We start from the raw sequence: 20,297 nt of genomic DNA, 5'->3' as shown, positions 1-20,297 counted from the left end.
CATTTTTGGGATGTGGATGTCACTGGCTGGCCAGCATTTATTGCCCTAGTTGCAATAAATGGCAGTGGCAAACTGTCTTCTTGAATTGCTGCAGTCCCCTTGCTATGGGTTAATCCACAATGCCATTAGGATGGAACCTGAGCTCTCCACAGATCTGCTGAGTTCCTCCAGCACTTTTTCTTTTTATTTCAGACTTCCAGCATCAGTAGTAATTGGCTTTTATTTTAGGCTATAATACTTCAGTTGAATAATTTTCCATTTTATAATGGGATATAAATTCCTGCATTCAATGCCTATTAAGGGGATTATTTTTCCCATTTCAAATGTGAGTAAATTTATAAAATTTGAGTGAAGTGGAGAGGTCTACACTTAACTGAGTAAAGAACAACTAGAAAGGAAGTTGAAGAATTTTGCATTTTTCCTGCAGTGCACTCAATGTGTAGTCATGCAGCCTTTACTGATTCATTTTTTTTTACCAGACCACACCATGGCATTCATCATATGCCAACACCTCTGGTCTGAAAGGAATAGAGAAAAAAAAAGTGATTTTCAAAAAGAGTTGAGAGGACAAAAAAGGAAATGAAATGGGGAGGAGAAAGTGATTGGAAGACAGATTCTTGAGGCAATATTTTCCAACGTAACTTTACAGCATTACAGACTATATATATTAAAATGTTATGGAGGCACACAATTCCTTATCTTTGATTATGAATTTTCATGTTAACCTTTACGTGAGAAACTGCTTTTGTGTAATCATTTCTCTGGACTTTCCTGTCAATGGAAATGTTACAACAACACCACATACAGGAAGGTGGGTGAAATTACAGCATGACCAGATTACATAGGCAGTTGGTTATAATCTGAAATTGTACCAATTTTTCCCTTCAACAATGTGTTTACTGGAATAATACTTTGAAGATCCATATTAAATTGAGATGAATGATAGAATATATTATTTCAAAATGGAGCCTTTAATTTTATTTCATTTGAAAACTATGCATGGTCTTGATTGATTACATGTAATACTTATCTCTGCAGGATATTTATTAGAGAGCTGAAGCGTTTGGACAATATCACTCAGTCTCCTTTTCTGTCACATATCACGTCCAGTATCCAGGGACTAACTACAATCCATGCTTACAACAAAACTGGAGAGTACCGACGCAGGTTAGTACTATACACCAAAACAGTTGAATGTGAAAAGGAAATAGTCCATTGTCCAGTAGAGAAATTTGCAATGTGTTACCCATAATTGCAAATTTCTGTTACACCTTATCTTTAAGTATTATATAGATAACAAATCCAACAAGTTCCTTTGCAGCAGAAAATAATTTCTAATTGAACTCAAGACTTTTGCTAAAAAAGCTAAGTTTAACAAAATAGATTTCACCATAAATGAATCTGAAATCTTGCTACAAATCTGAAGAAGACACACCAGCTGTGTTCAACATATATCCGCGATTGTAAGTAATCTGAGGCTGAAAATTTAATTTGTATGCCATATAAGTTTCTAAAGTATCTGTGATGTGAAGAAATGACACACTTATTACATTTTGGTTCATTTACTTTCAGGTATCAGGAGCTGTTAGATGCTAATCAGGCTCCATTCTTCTTGTTCACCTGTGCAATGCGCTGGCTTGCTGTGAGACTGGATATAGTCAGTATTGCTCTTATTGGCACAACTGCAGTGATAATAGTTGTAATGCATGGACACATTCCTCCAGCTTATGCAGGACTTGCCATTTCCTATGCTGTCCAGGTTTGTACAAGATACTGTGAACAAAAATTGAAATTATCTTAATATTTATTATACTTAGGTACATGGCATTGAATTGCTTTGTACATTAAATTCTTTTGGCTTTCTTTATTTTTATGGCACAATAATCAACAGTTCAAATTCAAAAAAAGTTGTTCTTTGGATTTGATGTTTTCATTCATTCTCTGAAAAACTTTGTCTTGTTTTGTTATGAGTATATTTTTTCTTGCAGCTCACCGGTTTATTTCAGTTTACTGTTCGACTTGCTTCTGAGACTGAGGCTAGGTTCACCTCTGTGGAAAGAATTAATCACTACATAAAGGTACCAGTTAACTTGCAATGCCACTGCTGTTAAATGCTAGAGGTAATGCCACTGTTGGGGCCAGGCATATGCGTACAATTTATTGAAAAACCAAGAAAATTCTTCTTTATAATATTGTCTCCATTCAAAGAAAGGGATCAAACTTATATTAGTGTGATGCCTTTCACAACATGATGTCCCAAAACATCTCACATCAAATACAGTCAAAGAGACGTACAGCAAGGAAACAGACCCTTCGGTCCAACCCGTCCATGCTGACCAGATATCCCAACCCAATCTAGTACCACCTGCCAGCACCTGGCCCATATCCCTCCAAGGTAAAAACAATGACTGCAGATGCTGGAAACCAGATTCTGGATTAGTGGTGCTGGAAGAGCACAGCAGTTCAGGCAGCATCCAAGTAGCTTCGAAATCGACGTTTCGGGCAAAAGCCCTTCATTAGGAATAAAGGCAGTGAGCCTGAAGCGTCTCCACGCTTCAGGCTCACTGCCTTTATTCCTGATGAAGGGCTTTTGCCTGAAACGTTGATTTCGAAGCTACTTGGATGCTGCCTGAACTGCTGTGCTCTTCCAGCACCACTAATCCAGAACCATATCCCTCCAAACCCTTCCTATTCATATACCCATCCAAATGCCTCTTAAATGTTGCATTGGTACCAGTGATTTGTTGTAATCTGTGAAAATGTGTTAATTTATGTGGTGTAACTTGAGCTTTCAATAAGTGTGATGTTATAGATTATCCTGGGAAGATGGGGAGAGAAACTGTAGTAGAGCTAAGCTGTAATTGGTAATTGCTTTTGTGAATCGTTAAATGTGCACTGGTTTTCTATTTACGAACATACAATTGTTTGACCGGGAACTAACAGCAGTTGATGGTATTGTGGTATTGTCAGTGAATTAATAATCCTGAACATTAGGGCTAATGTTCTAGGGACATGGGTTTGACTTCCACCATGGCAATGAGTTAAATTTTATTTCACTGTTTTTAAAAACTGTGGAATAAAAGGATATCCAACATGTGTCTATGTAACCACTGCTGATTGTTGAAATCACAGTGGGTTCACTAACATCCTTTTAGGGAAAGAAATTTGCAGTCCTTTGCGTGTTTGCATAGTCAAACGTAGTGTGGTTGATACTTAACTGTCCACTGGGCAATTAGGAAAGGGCAATAAAATTTTGGCTGGATTGTAATTGGATGGATTTTTCAAAATTTTAAGCAGAGAAAAATTGGAAAAATGATTGCAGTTGAAACAGAATTGGAATGTTACTTATGTGAACTAATGTCAAAAAAAGCTCTTTATTTAAAAGCAAAATCTCTACTTTTAAATATTTAACTCCACGAAAGTAGAATATTGACACTGACCCCTAAGATAAATGATCAAATATCAGTAATAGAATTACTGGGGTGAGCAGGGATCCCTGTGCTGCTCTGATGACCTATCACAGGCACTGTAATGTACTGGAGAAACGTTACCAGCAGTGGCTTTGCTGGATCCTTCCAATCTGGTCAGAATAAAAGTGGTCCAACTGCAGCATCTTCCTGTAAGCCACCATTCTCTGTTTTGAGATGCAAATTACTCAAAACCAACTTCGCTGAATGGGACATGTCATTTGTAAGGCTGACACAAGACTTCCAAAGAAGTTGCTTGTATCAGAACTCAGTTGTGGCAGGACTCACCCCAGGATTATAGTGAAAATGCTTTGCTCCTACTCTGGGACAACCTATCATGATCGACATAAATGGCGAAGATCCATTCAGCAAGGTACTGAGCATTGTAAGTGACTTGATTAGAAACAGGCATTAGAAATGTCAAAATTGAGGGATAAGAGGGAACATAAATCTGCAAAAAAACCATCTAATCAGCCCTTTAAGCACCACTTGCGCTGAACAAGACAGTCTGTAGTCCACACATTGGATTAAGCGGCCACTTCAAAACTCATTAAATTGGAGTGGAAGCAAGTTATCCTCAGTCCTGGGGGACCACCTGAGACAAAGGGTGAAGTTGTGAGGATTGGAGGTAGTATTTTTAAGGCCATGCTTTTTAAGCCTGTGAACTGTTTTCTGAGGGCACATTATAATTGTTACAGTTTTTGTACTTGGAATTGTCTACCTCCTTGGCGAGGAATTTGGAAATCCTTAGAAAAGACAATTTGGTGTTTTATTTACTAATTTAAAAGTCAATTTTATGTTAAAGTACATCAGGCACGGACACATAATAATGGTAATCTTAATTAGTTTATGTTGGAGTCACTCAGTACTAATTGTTGAATGTTGGTGTATATTTTCCCCCACATCATGAAAAATGCGTCTCTGTAACACACCACTACCTGTCATCCTGTCTGCCTGTAAAGCATATGAGACGACACTGTCACATATACATTCTATCGATGAATGTTGAACCGCCTGAGAGCGGAACAGTGCGATTCCTAGCAAAGATTTACCTGCCAAAAACAAATCATCCAGATTTTCCACAATAACCTCCTACCACCATTCCAGGCTGTGATTTGAATTTCACTTCATCCATTAATGAAATGGTGAATGTGTAGATTTTAATTTTGGATTTGGAGCAATTGATTTTTCTTTTAAAAACAAATTCTTGATAACAATTGCTGACTGAATTTCCAGTTGAAGTGATTCCTTTGAATGGTCCCAAAAGGCAAAAGTTCTTGGATAAAGAAGAATGTGTAATTTTGAATTGCTTTTCTAAAATGCAAATACTATACTTATTTCCTGCTTTATATTTCATGTTGAAAGTTTGTGATACCAAAATACCAAAATGTATATTTCTGGCAGTAAATTTTGATTTTTGATTTGAAGAACATGCAAAATATATGCAATGTAATGTACGTAATGTAATGGAATGCATGTAAAATATGACTGAATATGTGTAGCAAGGGGGCACAACAATATTTTGCTGATTTTGCTTATGCTTTTAAACAAAAATTAAGAGAAATATTTTGATTTGATAATTTATTCCCTTTGTATCTGACCAAAATTGTGTATATGTCATGCTTTCTGGAATCAAATAATTACGTAATGAACAGAATTCCAATTGATTCTGTATTTGTGATGAGATGTAAGATGTCTAAAATTCTGAACCTTCATTACTCAGCTAGTTTTAAATTATGTTGGAGTCACTCAGTACTAATTGTTGAATGTGGGTGTATATTTTCCCCCATATTTTAAGAAGCCATTATGATTGTAGAATATTTACATACTGTAAATCTTGTGACCTTCTTAATTTTCTATTAGACTCTGAAATTGGAGGCTTCAGCTCGTATTAAGGATAAAACTCCACCTGCAGACTGGCCTCAACAAGGGCAAATAACATTTGCAAATGTCGAGATGAGATATCGTGAGAATCTACCTCTGGTGCTAAAGAAAGTGTCCTTTACCATTAAACCTCAAGAAAAAATTGGTATTGTGGGCAGAACTGGGTCAGGTAAGAATACTGTTAGAGTAATTTGAAATTCTTGTTTCAATTGAACTGGTTTGGTTTGTAGGTTGAGGAGTGTTTCAAGTTGGCCTAGAAAAAAATGGAACACCAAAAATTCTCATTAAGATTGTAATCAAGATGAAATAAGGTGACTGACCAAAAAACACCTTTTATTATTTTTGGCAGGTAAATCTTCATTAGGAATCGCACTATTTCGATTGGTTGAGCTCTCAGGCGGTTCAATATTCATCGATGGAGTGAACATTACTGAAATTGGTTTGGCCGATCTTCGCAGTAAACTATCCATTATACCCCAAGAACCAGTTTTGTTCACTGGCACTGTAAGGTAAGTCCTTTGGTTCTGAAAAATATCATATCTCTACTATTTTATTTACATCTAATCACTTCATAGGACCATAGTACTCTAATGCTTCTATGCATTACAGTACTGTAACACAGCATATCTTTGACGTTAGAGTCATCAGACTTGTTCAAAACTTTTATATTTTAATTCAGAGCTGCATGAAACAAGTGAAAATTACAGCATGTAGAATTTGGAAAAGCAAAATATTGCTGATGCTGAAAATCAGGTTGGCAGCCGCTTAGAGACAGAAACAAATTTAACAACATTTCAGGTTGATGACCTTTCAACAGATCCCTTACTAGATGAAAATAGAGATCCTGTTACATAATTGGTTTTTTAAAAATTAGTTCATGGATCATGCGTATTGCCAGCTAAGTTAGTGATTATTGCTTGGGAAAGCAGTAGCATAATGGTAATGTTGCCAGACTGTAATCCAGAACCCCAGGTTAATATTCTGGGGACATAGGTTTGAATCCCATCACGACAGATGGCAAAACTTGAACTCAATAAAAATCTGGAATAAAAACCTAACCAATTGCAACCATCTAAAACTGTCGGTTATCATAAAGAACCATCAGATTCACTAATGCATATTAGAGAAGGAAATCTGCTGTCTACCTTATATGTGAGTCCATGTCCAGCCCAATGTGCTGATTCTTAACAGCCCTCTGGGCAATTAAGGATGGATCATTTTCTTGCCACAACTTTCTTCCTTGCTGCTGTTGGGATTAACTGTATCTTTCAGTCAAGAGAATATCACATTCCTTCTTGCCAAGCTTACATTATCTTCCCTATCAATAGTTGTTGACAAAAAGAGCAAAGTGTTCTGGATTCTGAAGTAGCAGCTGACTCCTTTCTCTCTCCTCCCTCCCACCTTCCCTGACTCAAAAAAAAACTATGTTTCTATGTATTAGGGTGCCAGATGATAACTCAGATGCTATCACATTGCTAATCTGCCTGGGCCACCTATTTGGTTCTGCATAATATTGCCTGGCACCCAGCCCTGCCTGATTTATATCATAATCCAAATAATCGTATTTTGGTTAATTCTAGATCTTACTATTACAGTCCACTCTTGACCATCGACCCACATTCTACCCTATCATAACTTTGAGGTTCACCGAAACATTCCCAAGTTGCATTTATCCATCATCCCTTGTTTATTGACCTATTAGTCTCTGGTTGAGCTTTGTTTTAATGAAAAATTTTCAAATTCGTTCTCAAATTTATCCAAAGCTCACTCCTGTCTCACAACATATCAGAAATATTTGGATGTGCATTTGCAATAGCAGACCATACTGGGCTTTGGGCCAAGTGCTGAAAAGTTAAACTGGAGTAATTGAGTGGTTGTTTTGACCAACATGGACTCAATGAGCCAAAATGTCTTTTTTGTGCTCTCTGACTTCTATAACTCTAGGATATACATGGCTGGTCACACGCCTCTACAACATTGTATGCCTGAACAGATGCCAGATTGGCTCCCGATTCCTTTAGTCACAGTTAACTCAGAACTGAAATGTTATCTTGAATACGTTGGCATCTGTCATCTTACTTCAAGATAGACTGCTTGATTAAGCTGATCTGGAATGTGGAAGTTTCCCCATAATGAGACAAGATTTGTGATTGGACTAAGAATCTTTCTAACTTGAAATTAATTGCTTTATTACAGCACTCTCCGCCAGAGTTAAACAATTCTCTTGTTTCCGTGGCAGGTACAACCTAGATCCTTTTCAGCAGTACACTGAGGAGCAAGTATGGGATGCATTGGAACGAACACACATGAAAGAATGTGTAAGTACTGCTGAGGAATAGATTTTGTAATAGCAATAAATGTATGACTGCCATTGTACAGTTTGCAGTACTGTGAAGATATGGATGTATAACTAGTTACCCTGAACTGACTGAAGAAATATTTTTTAAAATAAGACATATTTTTAAGTACTGATAGATATGAAATAGTGTGTTCTGTTACCATTTTGTTAAATATATAATGAAGTTCAATTTTTTTCAAAAATGCATAGGATTGTGTGGTAGTATAGGTTAGAACATGGTTAATTCAGGTAATAGATTTTTAAAAAAATCTTGTATGCACTTGGGTTCAATTCTTCTCAACTGTAAGGCTTATGCAAAGCATTTGGTGTAATTTTAAACCAGACCAGGTTGGGAATAGATCTGTAACATTACGAATCTGTAGCAAGGGCTCCTCTGCTCCAGACTTCATTACAGCTTTAGTTAGAGAGCTGAATTCCAGAAAGTGGTTACAGTGACTGCCCTTGACTCAAGGATCAGAAGCCCTAGCAAAATTGAAATCAGTGGAAAAATCAATTTTGTTGGAGAAAATCCAGTGCAGATAGTTGATTAGAGTTAATTAAGTGTTCTAGACTCAACCATCTTCACCTGCTTTATCAATGTTCTTCCTTTCATCATAAGGCTAGAATTGGGAATGTTTGCTGGTGATTGCATAATGGTCAGCACCATTCACAATTCTTTAGATATTTGAAGTAGCCTATCCCCAAATGAAGCAAGGCCTGGACAATGTTCAGGCTTGGGTTGATAATTAATAAGTAACATTCACAAGTACCAGGCAATGATTGTCTCTAATTTGGTAGTCTGGACAATCTAATCATTGCTGTTTACCTTGAATGGCATTTATGTCATTGAATCCCTGGGATTTTGTCCAGAATATTGTAACACTGTCCAGAAACTGAACTGAAGTAGGCATATAAGTACAGGCTTGGCTTGTAACTCGTGACTTGGGTTCTTGTATTGAAATCCAATGACATCAAGGACTGCAATACTTCAACACAGCCCATATATGTCACAGTGACTATAACACCAGGTCTGAGACTAGGAATTCTGCAGTAAGCCCCTCACAAGTTTGCAAAGCTTATCTACCATTTACAAAGCATATGTTGGGACTGTGATGGAATGTAATTCACATGCTTGGATAAATGCAGCTTTGGTGAATTTCTGCAATGCCAACAACACTCAAGATGCTCAGTGCCAGAGCATCAGTGCAAGATCCAGGATAAAGTCGCCCCCTTGACCAACAGCACATTTCCCACCTTCAACATTCACCCTCCACCACCAATGCAAGGCGGTAGGAGTATATACCATGTACTAGATTTACTGCAGGTGTTCACCAAAGCTGCTTCAGTAATACCTACCAAACTTGCTAAAGATTATTGGTAAATTTTCCTACTGAGAAGAATAAGGGCAGCAGACACATGGGAGTTTTGCCACCTGAAATTTTCATTTCATGTCACATTATCCTGAGAACTATATCAAAATTCCTTCATTGTTCCTAGGATAAAATCCTGGAATGCCACCTCCAACAGCTCTGTAGGTTCACTTATAACACATAAACTGTAGTAGTTCAAGAAGGTGCTCACCACGACCTGCTAAAGGGCAACTAGAGATGAGAAAGTAATGCTTGCCTTCTAAGCAAGATACGCGTCCCAAGAGCGAATTCAAAAGATTATTTTCTGTATTTGAAACATAATATGTAAAGCTTTAATTCACATGAAGGAAGTGCTGATTTGGCTCAATGCTTTAACTTGGAGCACGGCTAAAAATTGAAATATTTTTAATATAGTGAGTTTTGTTGGAGCTTTCGGTTGTAAAGAACTCTTATACAATGAAGTATGAAAAACATGAAGTACAAAAAATTAACTAAGAACAATACAGCGCACAACAGGCCCTTTGGCCTTTGGTGTTGCGCCAACATGTGAACTAATCGAAGCCCATCACATTACACTATCCCATCATCATCCATATGCTTATCCAAGGACTGTTTAAATGCCCCTAATGTGGCTGAGTTAACTACATTGGCAAGCAGGACTACTCTCTGAGTAAAGAACGTGCTTCTGACATCTCTCCTAAATCTATCACCCCTCAATTTGCAGCTACGCCCCCTTGTAAAAGCAGACACCATCATCCTAGGGAAAAGACTCTCACTATCCACCCTATCAAATCCTCTGATCATCTTGTATGACTCTATTAAATCCCCTCTTAGCCGCCTTCTCTCCAATGGGAACAGACCCAAGTTCCCCAGCCTTTCCCCATTATACCTATGCTCCATACCAGGCAACATCCTGGTAAATCTCCTCTGCAACTTTTCCAGTGCTTCCACATCTTTCCTATAATGGGGGTGACCAGAACTGTACACAACATTCCAAGTGAGGCCGTATTAGTTTTTTGTACAGTTGCAATATGTCATCACGGCTCCGGAACTCAATCCTTCTACCAATAAAACCTAACACACCATATGCCTTCTTAACAGCACTATCAACCTGGTGGCAACTTTCAGTGAACTATGTACATGGACACCAAGATCCCTCTGCACATCCACACTACCAAGAATTTTTCCATTGACCCAGTATTCTGTCTTCCTGTTTTTCTTCCCAAAGTGAATCACCTCACATTGAACTCCATTTGCCACCTCTCAGCCTGATTCTGCAGTTTATCCAAGTCTCCCTGCAACATTCTTCCACACTGTCCACCACTCCATTGACGTTAGTGTCATCTGCAGGCTTACTAACCCATCCACATATACCTGCGTATAAATCGTTAATAAAAGTAACAAACAGCAATGGACTCAAAACAAATCCTTGTGGCACACCACAAGTAACTGGACTACAGGCTGAATATTTTCTATCAACCACCACTAGTTGCCTTCTTACAGAAAGCCAGTTCCTAATCCAAACTGCCAAATCACCTCTTTAATCCCATGACTCTGCATTTACTCCAATAGCGTACCATGTGAAATCTTATCAAAGGCTTTACTGAAGTCCATGTACACCACGTCGACTGCCCTACCCTCATCCAAACGTTTGATCACCTTTTCAAAAAACTCAATTAGGTCTGTGAAACACAAACTGCCCTTGACGAATCCATGTTTACTATTTCCAATCAAATTGTCGCCTGCTAGATAATTATAAATCCTATCTTTTATAATCCTTTCCAAAACTTTTCCTACAACTGACATAAGGCTCACCTGGGTCACCTCTACTGCCCTTCTTGAACAATGGCACAACATTTGCAATCCTCCAATCCTCTGGTACTAAACCTGTAGACAATGACGACTCAAAGATCAAGGCTAAAGGCTTGGCCATCTCCTCACTAGCTTCCCAGAGAATTCTTGAAAAATCCCATCCGGCCCAGGTGGTTTATCTACTTTCACACCTTCTAGAATTGATAACACTTCCTCCTTACTAACCTCAATCCTTTCAAGTCTAATAGCCAGTATTTCATCCTTCTCTACAATATTCTCCTTTTCGTGAGTGAAAAGAGATGAGAAATATTCGTTTAACATCTCTCCGATCTCCACATGATCCACACACAACTTCTCACTTCTGTCTTTGACAGGCCCTATTTCTACCCTAGTCATCCTTTTATTAAGCATTGTGAATGTAAGTGGAAGGCCTTTATTATAAGGTGCATTCAAACTTTTTTTTTACAATGCAGATTTCTCAACTGCCTTTAAAATTGGACTCTGAAGTGGTGGAAAATGGAGAGAATTTCTCTGTTGGAGAGAAACAGTTAATATGTGTAGCCAGGGCTTTGCTACGGAGATGTAAGGTAAGAGTTGAAAGCAGGTCAAGTATTTTATAGTGTTCCATATACATTAGCATAGTAATTTTGAAAGCTGCATTCCTGTAATGGAGGTTTGTAAATACAAAGTATGATTAAAAGATTGAGTCTACAGTTTTTTAGATGTGTACTTCATCAGTATGATCCTGAAACATGTTTTGTGGTTAAGACAGGTTTGGTGAACTAACTTATCATTTCCTGCTTCCTTTATTTTTACTGTCATATATATGTTGCACTTGTTTCTTCTGGCTGATGGTCAATGAGGAAACAGGGAAATATAATTGTTTGGATAAATCTGAGAATGTATCTGAGGGGTATTCAGCTCTGGGGCCAGTCAGATGAACTGTAAATTTTTATACTACCCTGCTCCAAATTTACAAAAGTGATTTACAAAAGTACAAAAACTTAGCACGATTTAATGACTTCAGCAAAGTACTACCAACAGTATAATGCTTCCTCTGTACAACATGGAATGTCAGCTTTTTTTTTGTGCTGACGTTCTGAACAGGGATTTGAACTCAGAATGTCTGATTCAGAGATAAGAGTGCAACCAACTTAACCACAGTTGACAATTAACCTGAATCTTAATGCTCTCCATTAGTTGGAGTCATATCAAGCACAAAGGAAGATGTTTGAGATTGTGGAAAGTCACTCATCTCAGTCACGGAGTATCACTCCAGGAGTTTCTCAGGATAATTTTTTTTCATCAGTCTGCTCAGACTTATTGTAATATATCCCGGAGCAGGTGAACATGAGCCCAGGATACCAGAGTTCCTCAGGGTGTTCTTAGGCCCAACCATTTTCAACTGCTTTAACAATGAGTTCCTTCCTTCATAATGTCAGAAGTGAGGACCTTCACTGATGATTGTGAAATGTTTAGCACCATCAACAACACCTCTAATTGTAAAGCAGTGCATTTACAAATGCAGTAAAATCTGGAATATTTCTAGGCATGGTCTGATAAGTGGCAAATGACATTTGTAGCACACAAGTACCAGGTAATGATCATCTCCAACAAGAGAGAATTTACCCATCACCCCTTGATGTTCAGTGACATTATTATCACTGACCTTTCCTGCTTTCAGCAATCAAGTGAGTTACCATCAACCAGAAACTGAACTGGATCTGCCATTTACATATACTGTGGCTACAAGAACAGGTCAGAGACTAGGAACTCTGCATTGAGTAACTTACCCTCTGTCTCCCTAGCACTTATCCACCATCTGTATGGCACAAGTCAGGAGTGTAAATGGAATACTCCATGTCAGAATAAGTGCATGTCAAATAAGGTATCATAACTTGGCATCATCCAGGACAAGTTATTGATGCTGCTTAATTGATGTTCACTCCACCACCTCAACATTCACTTTATTCATTCAACCTTCACCACTGACATAAGAAGCAGCAAAACATACTATCTGCAGGATACACTGCATAACTCATCAAGACTCTTCTGACATCATCTTCCAAATCCACAAAGACAAAAGCAGCAAATGCTTGGAAACACCAGAACCTGCAAGTTTCCCTCCTAAACACATACCATCCTGACTTGGAGCTATCTTGCCATTTTTTCTACATTGCTGAATCAAAATCCTGGAACTCCTGACAGCACTACAGTTTCCTACATGTCAGGGACTGCAGCTATTCAAGACAGCAGCTCACCCCTATCTGCTCCTGTGCAGTTAGAGATGGGGAAATAAATGCTAGCTATTTTTACAAAAAGGTTAAGGCCTAATATAGATTCTTGTCACATTGTTTTTCGCATCCTACCACAAAGTACCTGTCTGTTATTTCAACTCTGTCTCCTTCCACTCAACCAATTTTCTAACCAGGTCAATAATTTGCTTTCAATTCTATGAGCTTCACCTCTACCCAACAGCACTGTGGGTTACCTGCAGCTCAAAACCACCTTTTCAAAGGTAATTGGGGATGTGCAATAATTGCTATCATAGAGTTATACAGCACAAAAACTGACCTTCGATCGCGCCAAGCAGGCATCCCAACCTACCTAGTCCTATTTGCCAGCATTTGATCCATATCCTCTAATCCCTTCCTATTCATATTCCCATTGATACCTTTTAAATGTTGAAATTATATCCACCTTTACCACTCCCTCTGGCAGCTCATTCCATACATTTATCACCTTCTGCATGAAAAAGTTATTCGTCAGGGTCTTTTTAAATCTTTCCCCTGTCACCATAAGCCTATGCCATCTAGTTTTGGACACTGCCACCCTTGGAAAAAGACCTTGGCTATTCACCCTATCATGCCTCTCATGATTTTATAAACTTCTATAACGTTACCCCTCTGCCTCCAATGGTCAATGGAAAATAAACCCCAGTCTATTCAGCCTCTGCCTAGAATTCAAACTCTCCTGTCCCAGCAACATCCTTGTGAATCTTTTCTGCACCCTCTCAAGTTTAACAATATCCTTCTTATAGAATGGTAATCAGGAGTGTTCGCAGTATTTTAAAATTGGTCTCACCAATGTCCTGTACAGCCACACCATGACATCACAATTCCTATACTCAGTGTTCTGATCAATGAAGGCAAGTGTGCCAAATGTCATCTTCACCACCCTGTCCACCTGTGACTCCATTTTCAAGGAATTATGTACTTGCACCACTAGGTTTTGTTGTTTGGCAACACTCCCCAGGGCTCTGCCATTAAATATACAAGAACTGACCTGGTTTGCATTCCCAAAATGCAACACCATGCATTCATCCAAATTAACTCCATCTGCCAATCCTCAGCCCATTGGCCCTCTGTACTCTGAGATAATCTTATTTGCTGTCCACTGCACCATCTATTTTGGTGTCATCTGCAAGCTTACTAATCATACCTCCAATATTCACATCCAATTCACTTATATAAATGATACAAATAGCCAGCAACCCCCACAATATGAATGAACAAACTGGAGTTCACTAAATCGATTCTGGAAGTCCATATAAATAATAGACATTCTTCGATTCACTACTCTAATTCTCTCTAATTTCAACCATGACTTACTCTTTACAAATCCAAAGATACTCCTGTGATTACCTTAAAAAACAAGCTCAGTGTGTCTTTCTGGAATTGTGATGAAATCTAGCATTTTATCAGAAAGCAGGTGTATCCAGACCGCTATGGTGTTATTGGAAATATATTGATATTGTTAGGTTTATGACAGGGTAAACATTTAAGGTCATTGTGTTTGGCTTCAATTATGAAGAATCTAGGATTTGAACTATTTTTCCAAAATGTTCTATTTAGAATACATCAGGCTTGAATTTCAAAGCAAATTTAATTTTGTTCATAGACGGTGTTCAACGCAGTTCAGGGACCAAATGACCTCAGCAGAAGCGTTGCTTTCTGAAATTTCCAGACCAGGTTTGGTTAGAAAATTGCAGATTATTAGAATTAGAAAGTTTAAGCTCTCAGTTTTGTGAAAATGACATGTTGGCTGACATGTAAAAGACAAAATTAATTCCTTGCACATTCCTGCTGAAGACCTGGAAGGAATCAATTAAGTAGAATCCCAAAGAGTTAAAGTAGGGGTGTAACTTTTTTTGAGTTGAGTCTATCTAATGGATCATGTCAGGAAACAGACTGAAATTTTATCTTGCTCTATGTTTTGAGATATCCCTGTTTTCTGAATTTAGATAGCCTTTTTAAAAATTATTTATTCTTGAGTATATTAGTTTCTGTTTCATTGTTTAAAGAAAATCTGCAGCCTCACATGAGTATGTTTCAGTGACTAACCACCATGTTAACTAACTAAACAGAAAAAAAATGAAGATTTCTTGAGCCAGGTTCCATCCTGTGGTCTGACTTCTGCAGTAAACCTCTCATCAGCTGGAATCATCATAATCTCCTTATGTGGCAGTGTGTCTTTATTTGTTTCATAATATTCCAGTGAAGCTCCTTGAGAGATCTTATTTTGTTCAAGGCACTTTACAAATTTTAGTTGTTTAAACATTAATTGCTTCACCAGATGAGTAACTATTTCACATAATTTATTTAGTTCATACAATATGTAAAGTTCTGCTTCTGAATGTTACAGATTCTAGTGTTAGACGAAGCGACTGCTGCCATGGATACAGAGACTGATTCTCTGGTGCAAGAGACAATCCGGGAATCATTTGCTGAATGTACAATGTTGACCATTGCACATCGTTTGAATACGGTACTCAACTGCGATCGCATCATGGTGCTAAGTCAGGGCCAGGTAACTAATGTTTCTAGGCTTTTATTGGGAAAGAATCCACACGTGAGGGGAATGGAGGTGGAAGGGTTTAATGTTGCATGCTGAACAGAATATTTAAAGGAAAAATAGTTCCTTTTGATATGAGTGATTTTTCCTTCACTGAGTTTAAATGGTCTAAAATTACGAATGAAGGAAACATTTCTACAGTTAGTGAGCATGTTCTAGTGCAGTTTTGTACAATATGCTCAACAAACATGATAAATCAGTGATGGACATGCTGGATTGATGATGTTCATTTTAGAGACACAAATTGTGTTAAATACTGCAGCAGTGTGTATAAGTACATGTGTCATCTGTGAGACTACTATTTCTTTTTTTGTCCATCCATAATTGATGAAGAATCAACCACATTGCTGTTAGGCAGGGGTCAGTTATAGCCTGTATGTTTATCAGAATATTGTTCAATTGTCAAGCATCTCCTAACCTTGAAGCAAAGAGCCACTTGCTCAGTGAGGCAAAAAAAGGGCACTATCAGTTACCTTTTTTGTTCCTGTTCTTTCTCATTTCCTTTAAATGTCAATCATTTATAGCTATGGGACTGCATTGCGAAGCACTTTGAAAGTTGAGCCAGCCTTCAGAAGGATACAGTCTCATTATTTCCAAACTTTTTTTTGGGTATCTAATGGCACAAGGAATGCTATCTAAAGAGCTTTCTTTTTGTTTAGCTTGGAGTTGATAGTTTTCTCAAAATCTTTGAGTTATAAGAGTGTTAAACAGCAGCTGTTTGACTTTTAATCTCAGTTTAAATGTCCAATTTTGGCAAGCTGGGGTGGTGCAAGAAGATTCAAAATGTTCTACTTTCATTTGATGGAGCTGTTGAAATGAGCTATTCAGAGTATTGGCATAAAATCAAAGATTACAGGAGGTTAGCCACGCCAAAGTTCTATCAAATATGTGGATGGTCTTCTTGGAAATGGCAAGCAATATTTCTTAAGGAAGGCAATAAATAAAAGCCAATATGTAGAGATTTGCCAACTGAGTCACCTGATGTGGTGATTCTGGTAAAATAGAGTTAGTTTACTTTTGAAAAAAATGTTTTCTTTTAAACAAACTGGAGTGCATTGTCAAAACCAGAATAAATTCGGTTCACAGACAATCACCACCTTTTAAGATTGCATACAGTAGGCTTGCTTTATGGAATGATTGAATAGAAGTTCCCTACTGAAGCAGCCAAAACTATTTCCTATGTAACTGCGTCAGCCCGGCCTTTTGTGTTAGGAGCATGTAAAACTAGACAGCTAGGTTGTTCTGACCTAGGACCGAATGTTAGCAGTCAATGGGTAAGAGAATCAAAAGCCTTTTGTACAAATATACTTCTTTTTTTCGTTGGAGTTTAAAATGTAAATCTTAATGAAATGCTAAAGTTGCCATCCTTAATCAGGGTTTTAAAAATTCTCCAGTGGAAGAGTAGTTAGGTTTAATTAATCAAAGAAGCACCATTAAATGGGTTCCTCTGTAATTGTATCAGAAAAGCCTAGTTTCAGGAATATCTAAAATGAGCCAAGTCAGTGTGACTTAATGCTTAAGTACGACTTACAACAGAGTGCAAAAATTGGGTAATATGGGGAATTAGAGGAAAGAGGTGTCTCTTTGTTTTTGTTTTTCCTAATTGTTTCAGCATCTGGGAATTGGCAGGAGTGGAAGCTACATACTTAGTGAGTACCTGGTAAGTGATTTTGATTAATTCATAATAACACCAAAAATAGGAGCAGTAGTAAGTCATTCAGGCCTTCAACCCTGCTCTGCTATTCAGTATGGTCATAACTGAACATCCATCTCAGTGCACTGTTTACAGTTTCTCTCCATACTCTTGGATCCCTTTATCGGCTGGCAAAAAAACTATTCAATTTCTAAGGATCAAAATAGTATAGGACCTGGTGGTCAAGTTAATAAACTATATTTTAAAAATAAATATATAATTAACTTGTTACTTAGAATACAGTTAGGATGACAGGGCAGGTGATATGTCACTGTTTCAGCATGTTGAATAACACTTGGAGGAAGCACTGAGGGTGACAAAGGCACAATATGTAATCTGGATAGAGATTTCAATGATCACCACTACCAAGAGTGGCTTGGCAGCAACACTAAAGAACATAACTGCTAGTCTGGGTTAGCAGCAGATGGCGAGGCAACCAACAAGAGGGAAAAAATATACTTTATCTCATCCTTAACACACTGCAGATGCTTCTTAATGATGACAATATTGGTAGGAGTCACATTGAGCATACACTTCATCTTGTTGTGTAGCACTATCGCTATATTAAATGGGACAAATTTCAAACAGATCTAGCAACTCAAGACAGGATATCCATGAGGCATTGTGGACCATCAGCAGCAGAATAGACCTCCAGCACAATCTGCAACGTCATGGCCTGGCTTTTCTCCCTCTCAACCAATACCACTAAGCCAGGGGATCGTCCCTGGTTCAATGGAGAATGCAAGAGTACATGCCAATAGCAGCACTAGGCTGACCTAAAAATGAGGGGCCAACCTGATGAAGCTATTAAACAGGATTACTTGCATGCTAAACAGCTTAACCAGCAAGTGATAGACAGAGCTAAGCAATCCCACAACCAACAGATCAGATCTAAGCTCAGAAATCCTGCCACATCTGGTTGAGAATAGTGATGGTCATTTAAACAACTCAGTGAAAGAGGCTTCACAAATATCTCCATCCTGAATGATGGAAGAGCCTAACACATTAGTGCAGAATTTAAAGCAAAAATAATAGGAGCTTGTCAGAAATGCACAGCCATAAGATTGGCTATCTGGTAGGAATCATGAGAAATGTTAATCTACATTTTGCCTGGATATGTCAACTAGGCAAAGGTAGCCTAGATGGGAAGCTCATGGGATGATTTTGAGATTGTTTCTTAGAACAGCAGATTCTGGATCCAACCTGAAGGCAGACTTTACTGGAATTGGTATTATGCAACAAAATAAGGGTAATTCATGATCTCGTAATTAAGGTGGTCCTTGGTACCAGCGACCATAATATAACTGAATTTTGCATTCAGTTTATGGGAGAGAAGAGTGAGTCCTCGACTGTTTCTTAAAATGAAGATAGGAGATTTGAGGGCATGAAAGCAGAACTAAAGTAAATTGGCAAATTAATGTAATGGAAAAGCAGGCATTTACAGGGTCATTTCAGAATATACAGAATAGACACATTCCGAAGAGAGGGAATAAATCCAAGGCGAGGACTCATCATCCCTAGTTAATAAATTTTAAAAGCATATAATTGTGCAAATATAGATGATACCGCAGGAGATTGGTCAGACTATTAATAACAAAAAAATTAATAAAAACTTCAGAAGATTTTAGAGTATGAAAGAAAGCCTTCTAGAAATAGAAGAACAGATGGTAAAAGATCCTATAAACATTTAAAGAAGCATGGAGTTAACAAAGTGAGTGTGAGTCCTATAGAAGGCAAGTCTGGAAAATCACAAGTAGAAAATAAAAAAATGGTACATTAATTGAACAGGTATTTTTTATCAGAATTCATTAAAAGGGCAATAAATAGCATCTGCGAAACAACCACAAATTTGGAAATAGAAAGGAAAGAGAAAAATCTCAATGAAGTGGTACTGAGTAAATTGTTGGAGCTGTGGGCTGACAAGTGTCGAGGCCCACATGGACTTCATCCTACAGTCTTGAAAGTCATGACCAGTGAATAGTTGAGGCATTGGTTTCAATTTTCCTAAACTCCTTAGATTTGGGGAAGTTCCAATTGGATTTGGAGATTGCAAATACAATTCCTTTATTCAAAAAGGGAAGGAGACAGAAAGTAGCCAATCAACAAAACATTTGCCATAGTACCAATGTTGGATATTATTAAAGAAGTTATAGCAGACAATTTGAATAAGTTCAAAGTAATTAGATTAGATTACAGTGTGGAAACAGGCCCTTCGGCCCAACAAGTCCACACCGACCCGCCGAAGCGCAACCCACCCATACCCCGACATTTACCCCTTACCTAACACTACGGGCAATTTATCATGGCCAATTCACCTGACCCGCACATCTTTGGACTGTGGGAGGAAACCGGAGCACCCGGAGGAAACCCACGCAGACACGGGGAGAACGTGCAAACTCCACACAGTCAGTCGCCCGAGGCTGGAATTGAACCCGGGTCTCAGGCGCTGTGAGGCAGCAGTGCTAACCACTGTGCCACCGTGCTGCCCCCAATCTGCCAGAATTAACATGGTGTTGTGAAAGGGAAATCATGTTTAATCAATCTATTGGAGTTCATCGAGGAAGTAACATTTTTAGAAGAATTCTTCACTGCAGAGGGTGAAATTCTTTACTGCAATTTTTTGTCTATCATTAAGAGAATCAAGCTTTTGGGATAAGGAGGAAAGGTGAAGTTAAGAGCATGATCTCATTGAAAAAGAAGTGAAGCACAATTGATGGGCCAAATGGCCTTTGTCTGGGGGATCTTTTGGATATATTGCAGGTACAGCAAAACGATTAGGAAAATGAATTGAGCCAGATGTCGGTGGAGGGACAGTTGTTGAGGGACAGGATGTACATGTATTTGGAAAGGCAAGGACTGATTAGGGATAGTCAACATGG

General features: G+C 38.2%; 1 protein-coding gene across 7 annotated transcripts in view; it reads left to right on the top strand.

Annotated features, from left to right (window-relative positions):
• The window catches only part of abcc5 (ATP-binding cassette, sub-family C (CFTR/MRP), member 5), a 130,395-nt gene that overhangs the window by 98,355 nt on the left and 11,743 nt on the right, over positions 1-20,297 (top strand). For all 7 annotated transcript variants that reach the window (XM_072572419.1, XM_072572421.1, XM_072572420.1 and 4 more), the window contains 8 exons: positions 1,039-1,167; positions 1,573-1,759; positions 1,989-2,078; positions 5,331-5,520; positions 5,701-5,860; positions 7,591-7,669; positions 11,345-11,458; positions 15,516-15,680. In XM_072572419.1, coding sequence (XP_072428520.1) covers positions 1,039-1,167; positions 1,573-1,759; positions 1,989-2,078; positions 5,331-5,520; positions 5,701-5,860; positions 7,591-7,669; positions 11,345-11,458; positions 15,516-15,680 — 1,114 coding nt within the window. The remainder of the gene's footprint in view (positions 1-1,038; positions 1,168-1,572; positions 1,760-1,988; positions 2,079-5,330; positions 5,521-5,700; positions 5,861-7,590; positions 7,670-11,344; positions 11,459-15,515; positions 15,681-20,297) is intronic.

Source organism: Chiloscyllium punctatum, chromosome 6, assembly GCF_047496795.1.
Source record: "Chiloscyllium punctatum isolate Juve2018m chromosome 6, sChiPun1.3, whole genome shotgun sequence".
Taxonomy (NCBI): Eukaryota; Metazoa; Chordata; class Chondrichthyes; order Orectolobiformes; family Hemiscylliidae; genus Chiloscyllium; species Chiloscyllium punctatum.
Note: the sequence above shows the minus strand (reverse complement) of the source record. Positions and strands in the feature narration are given on the sequence as shown.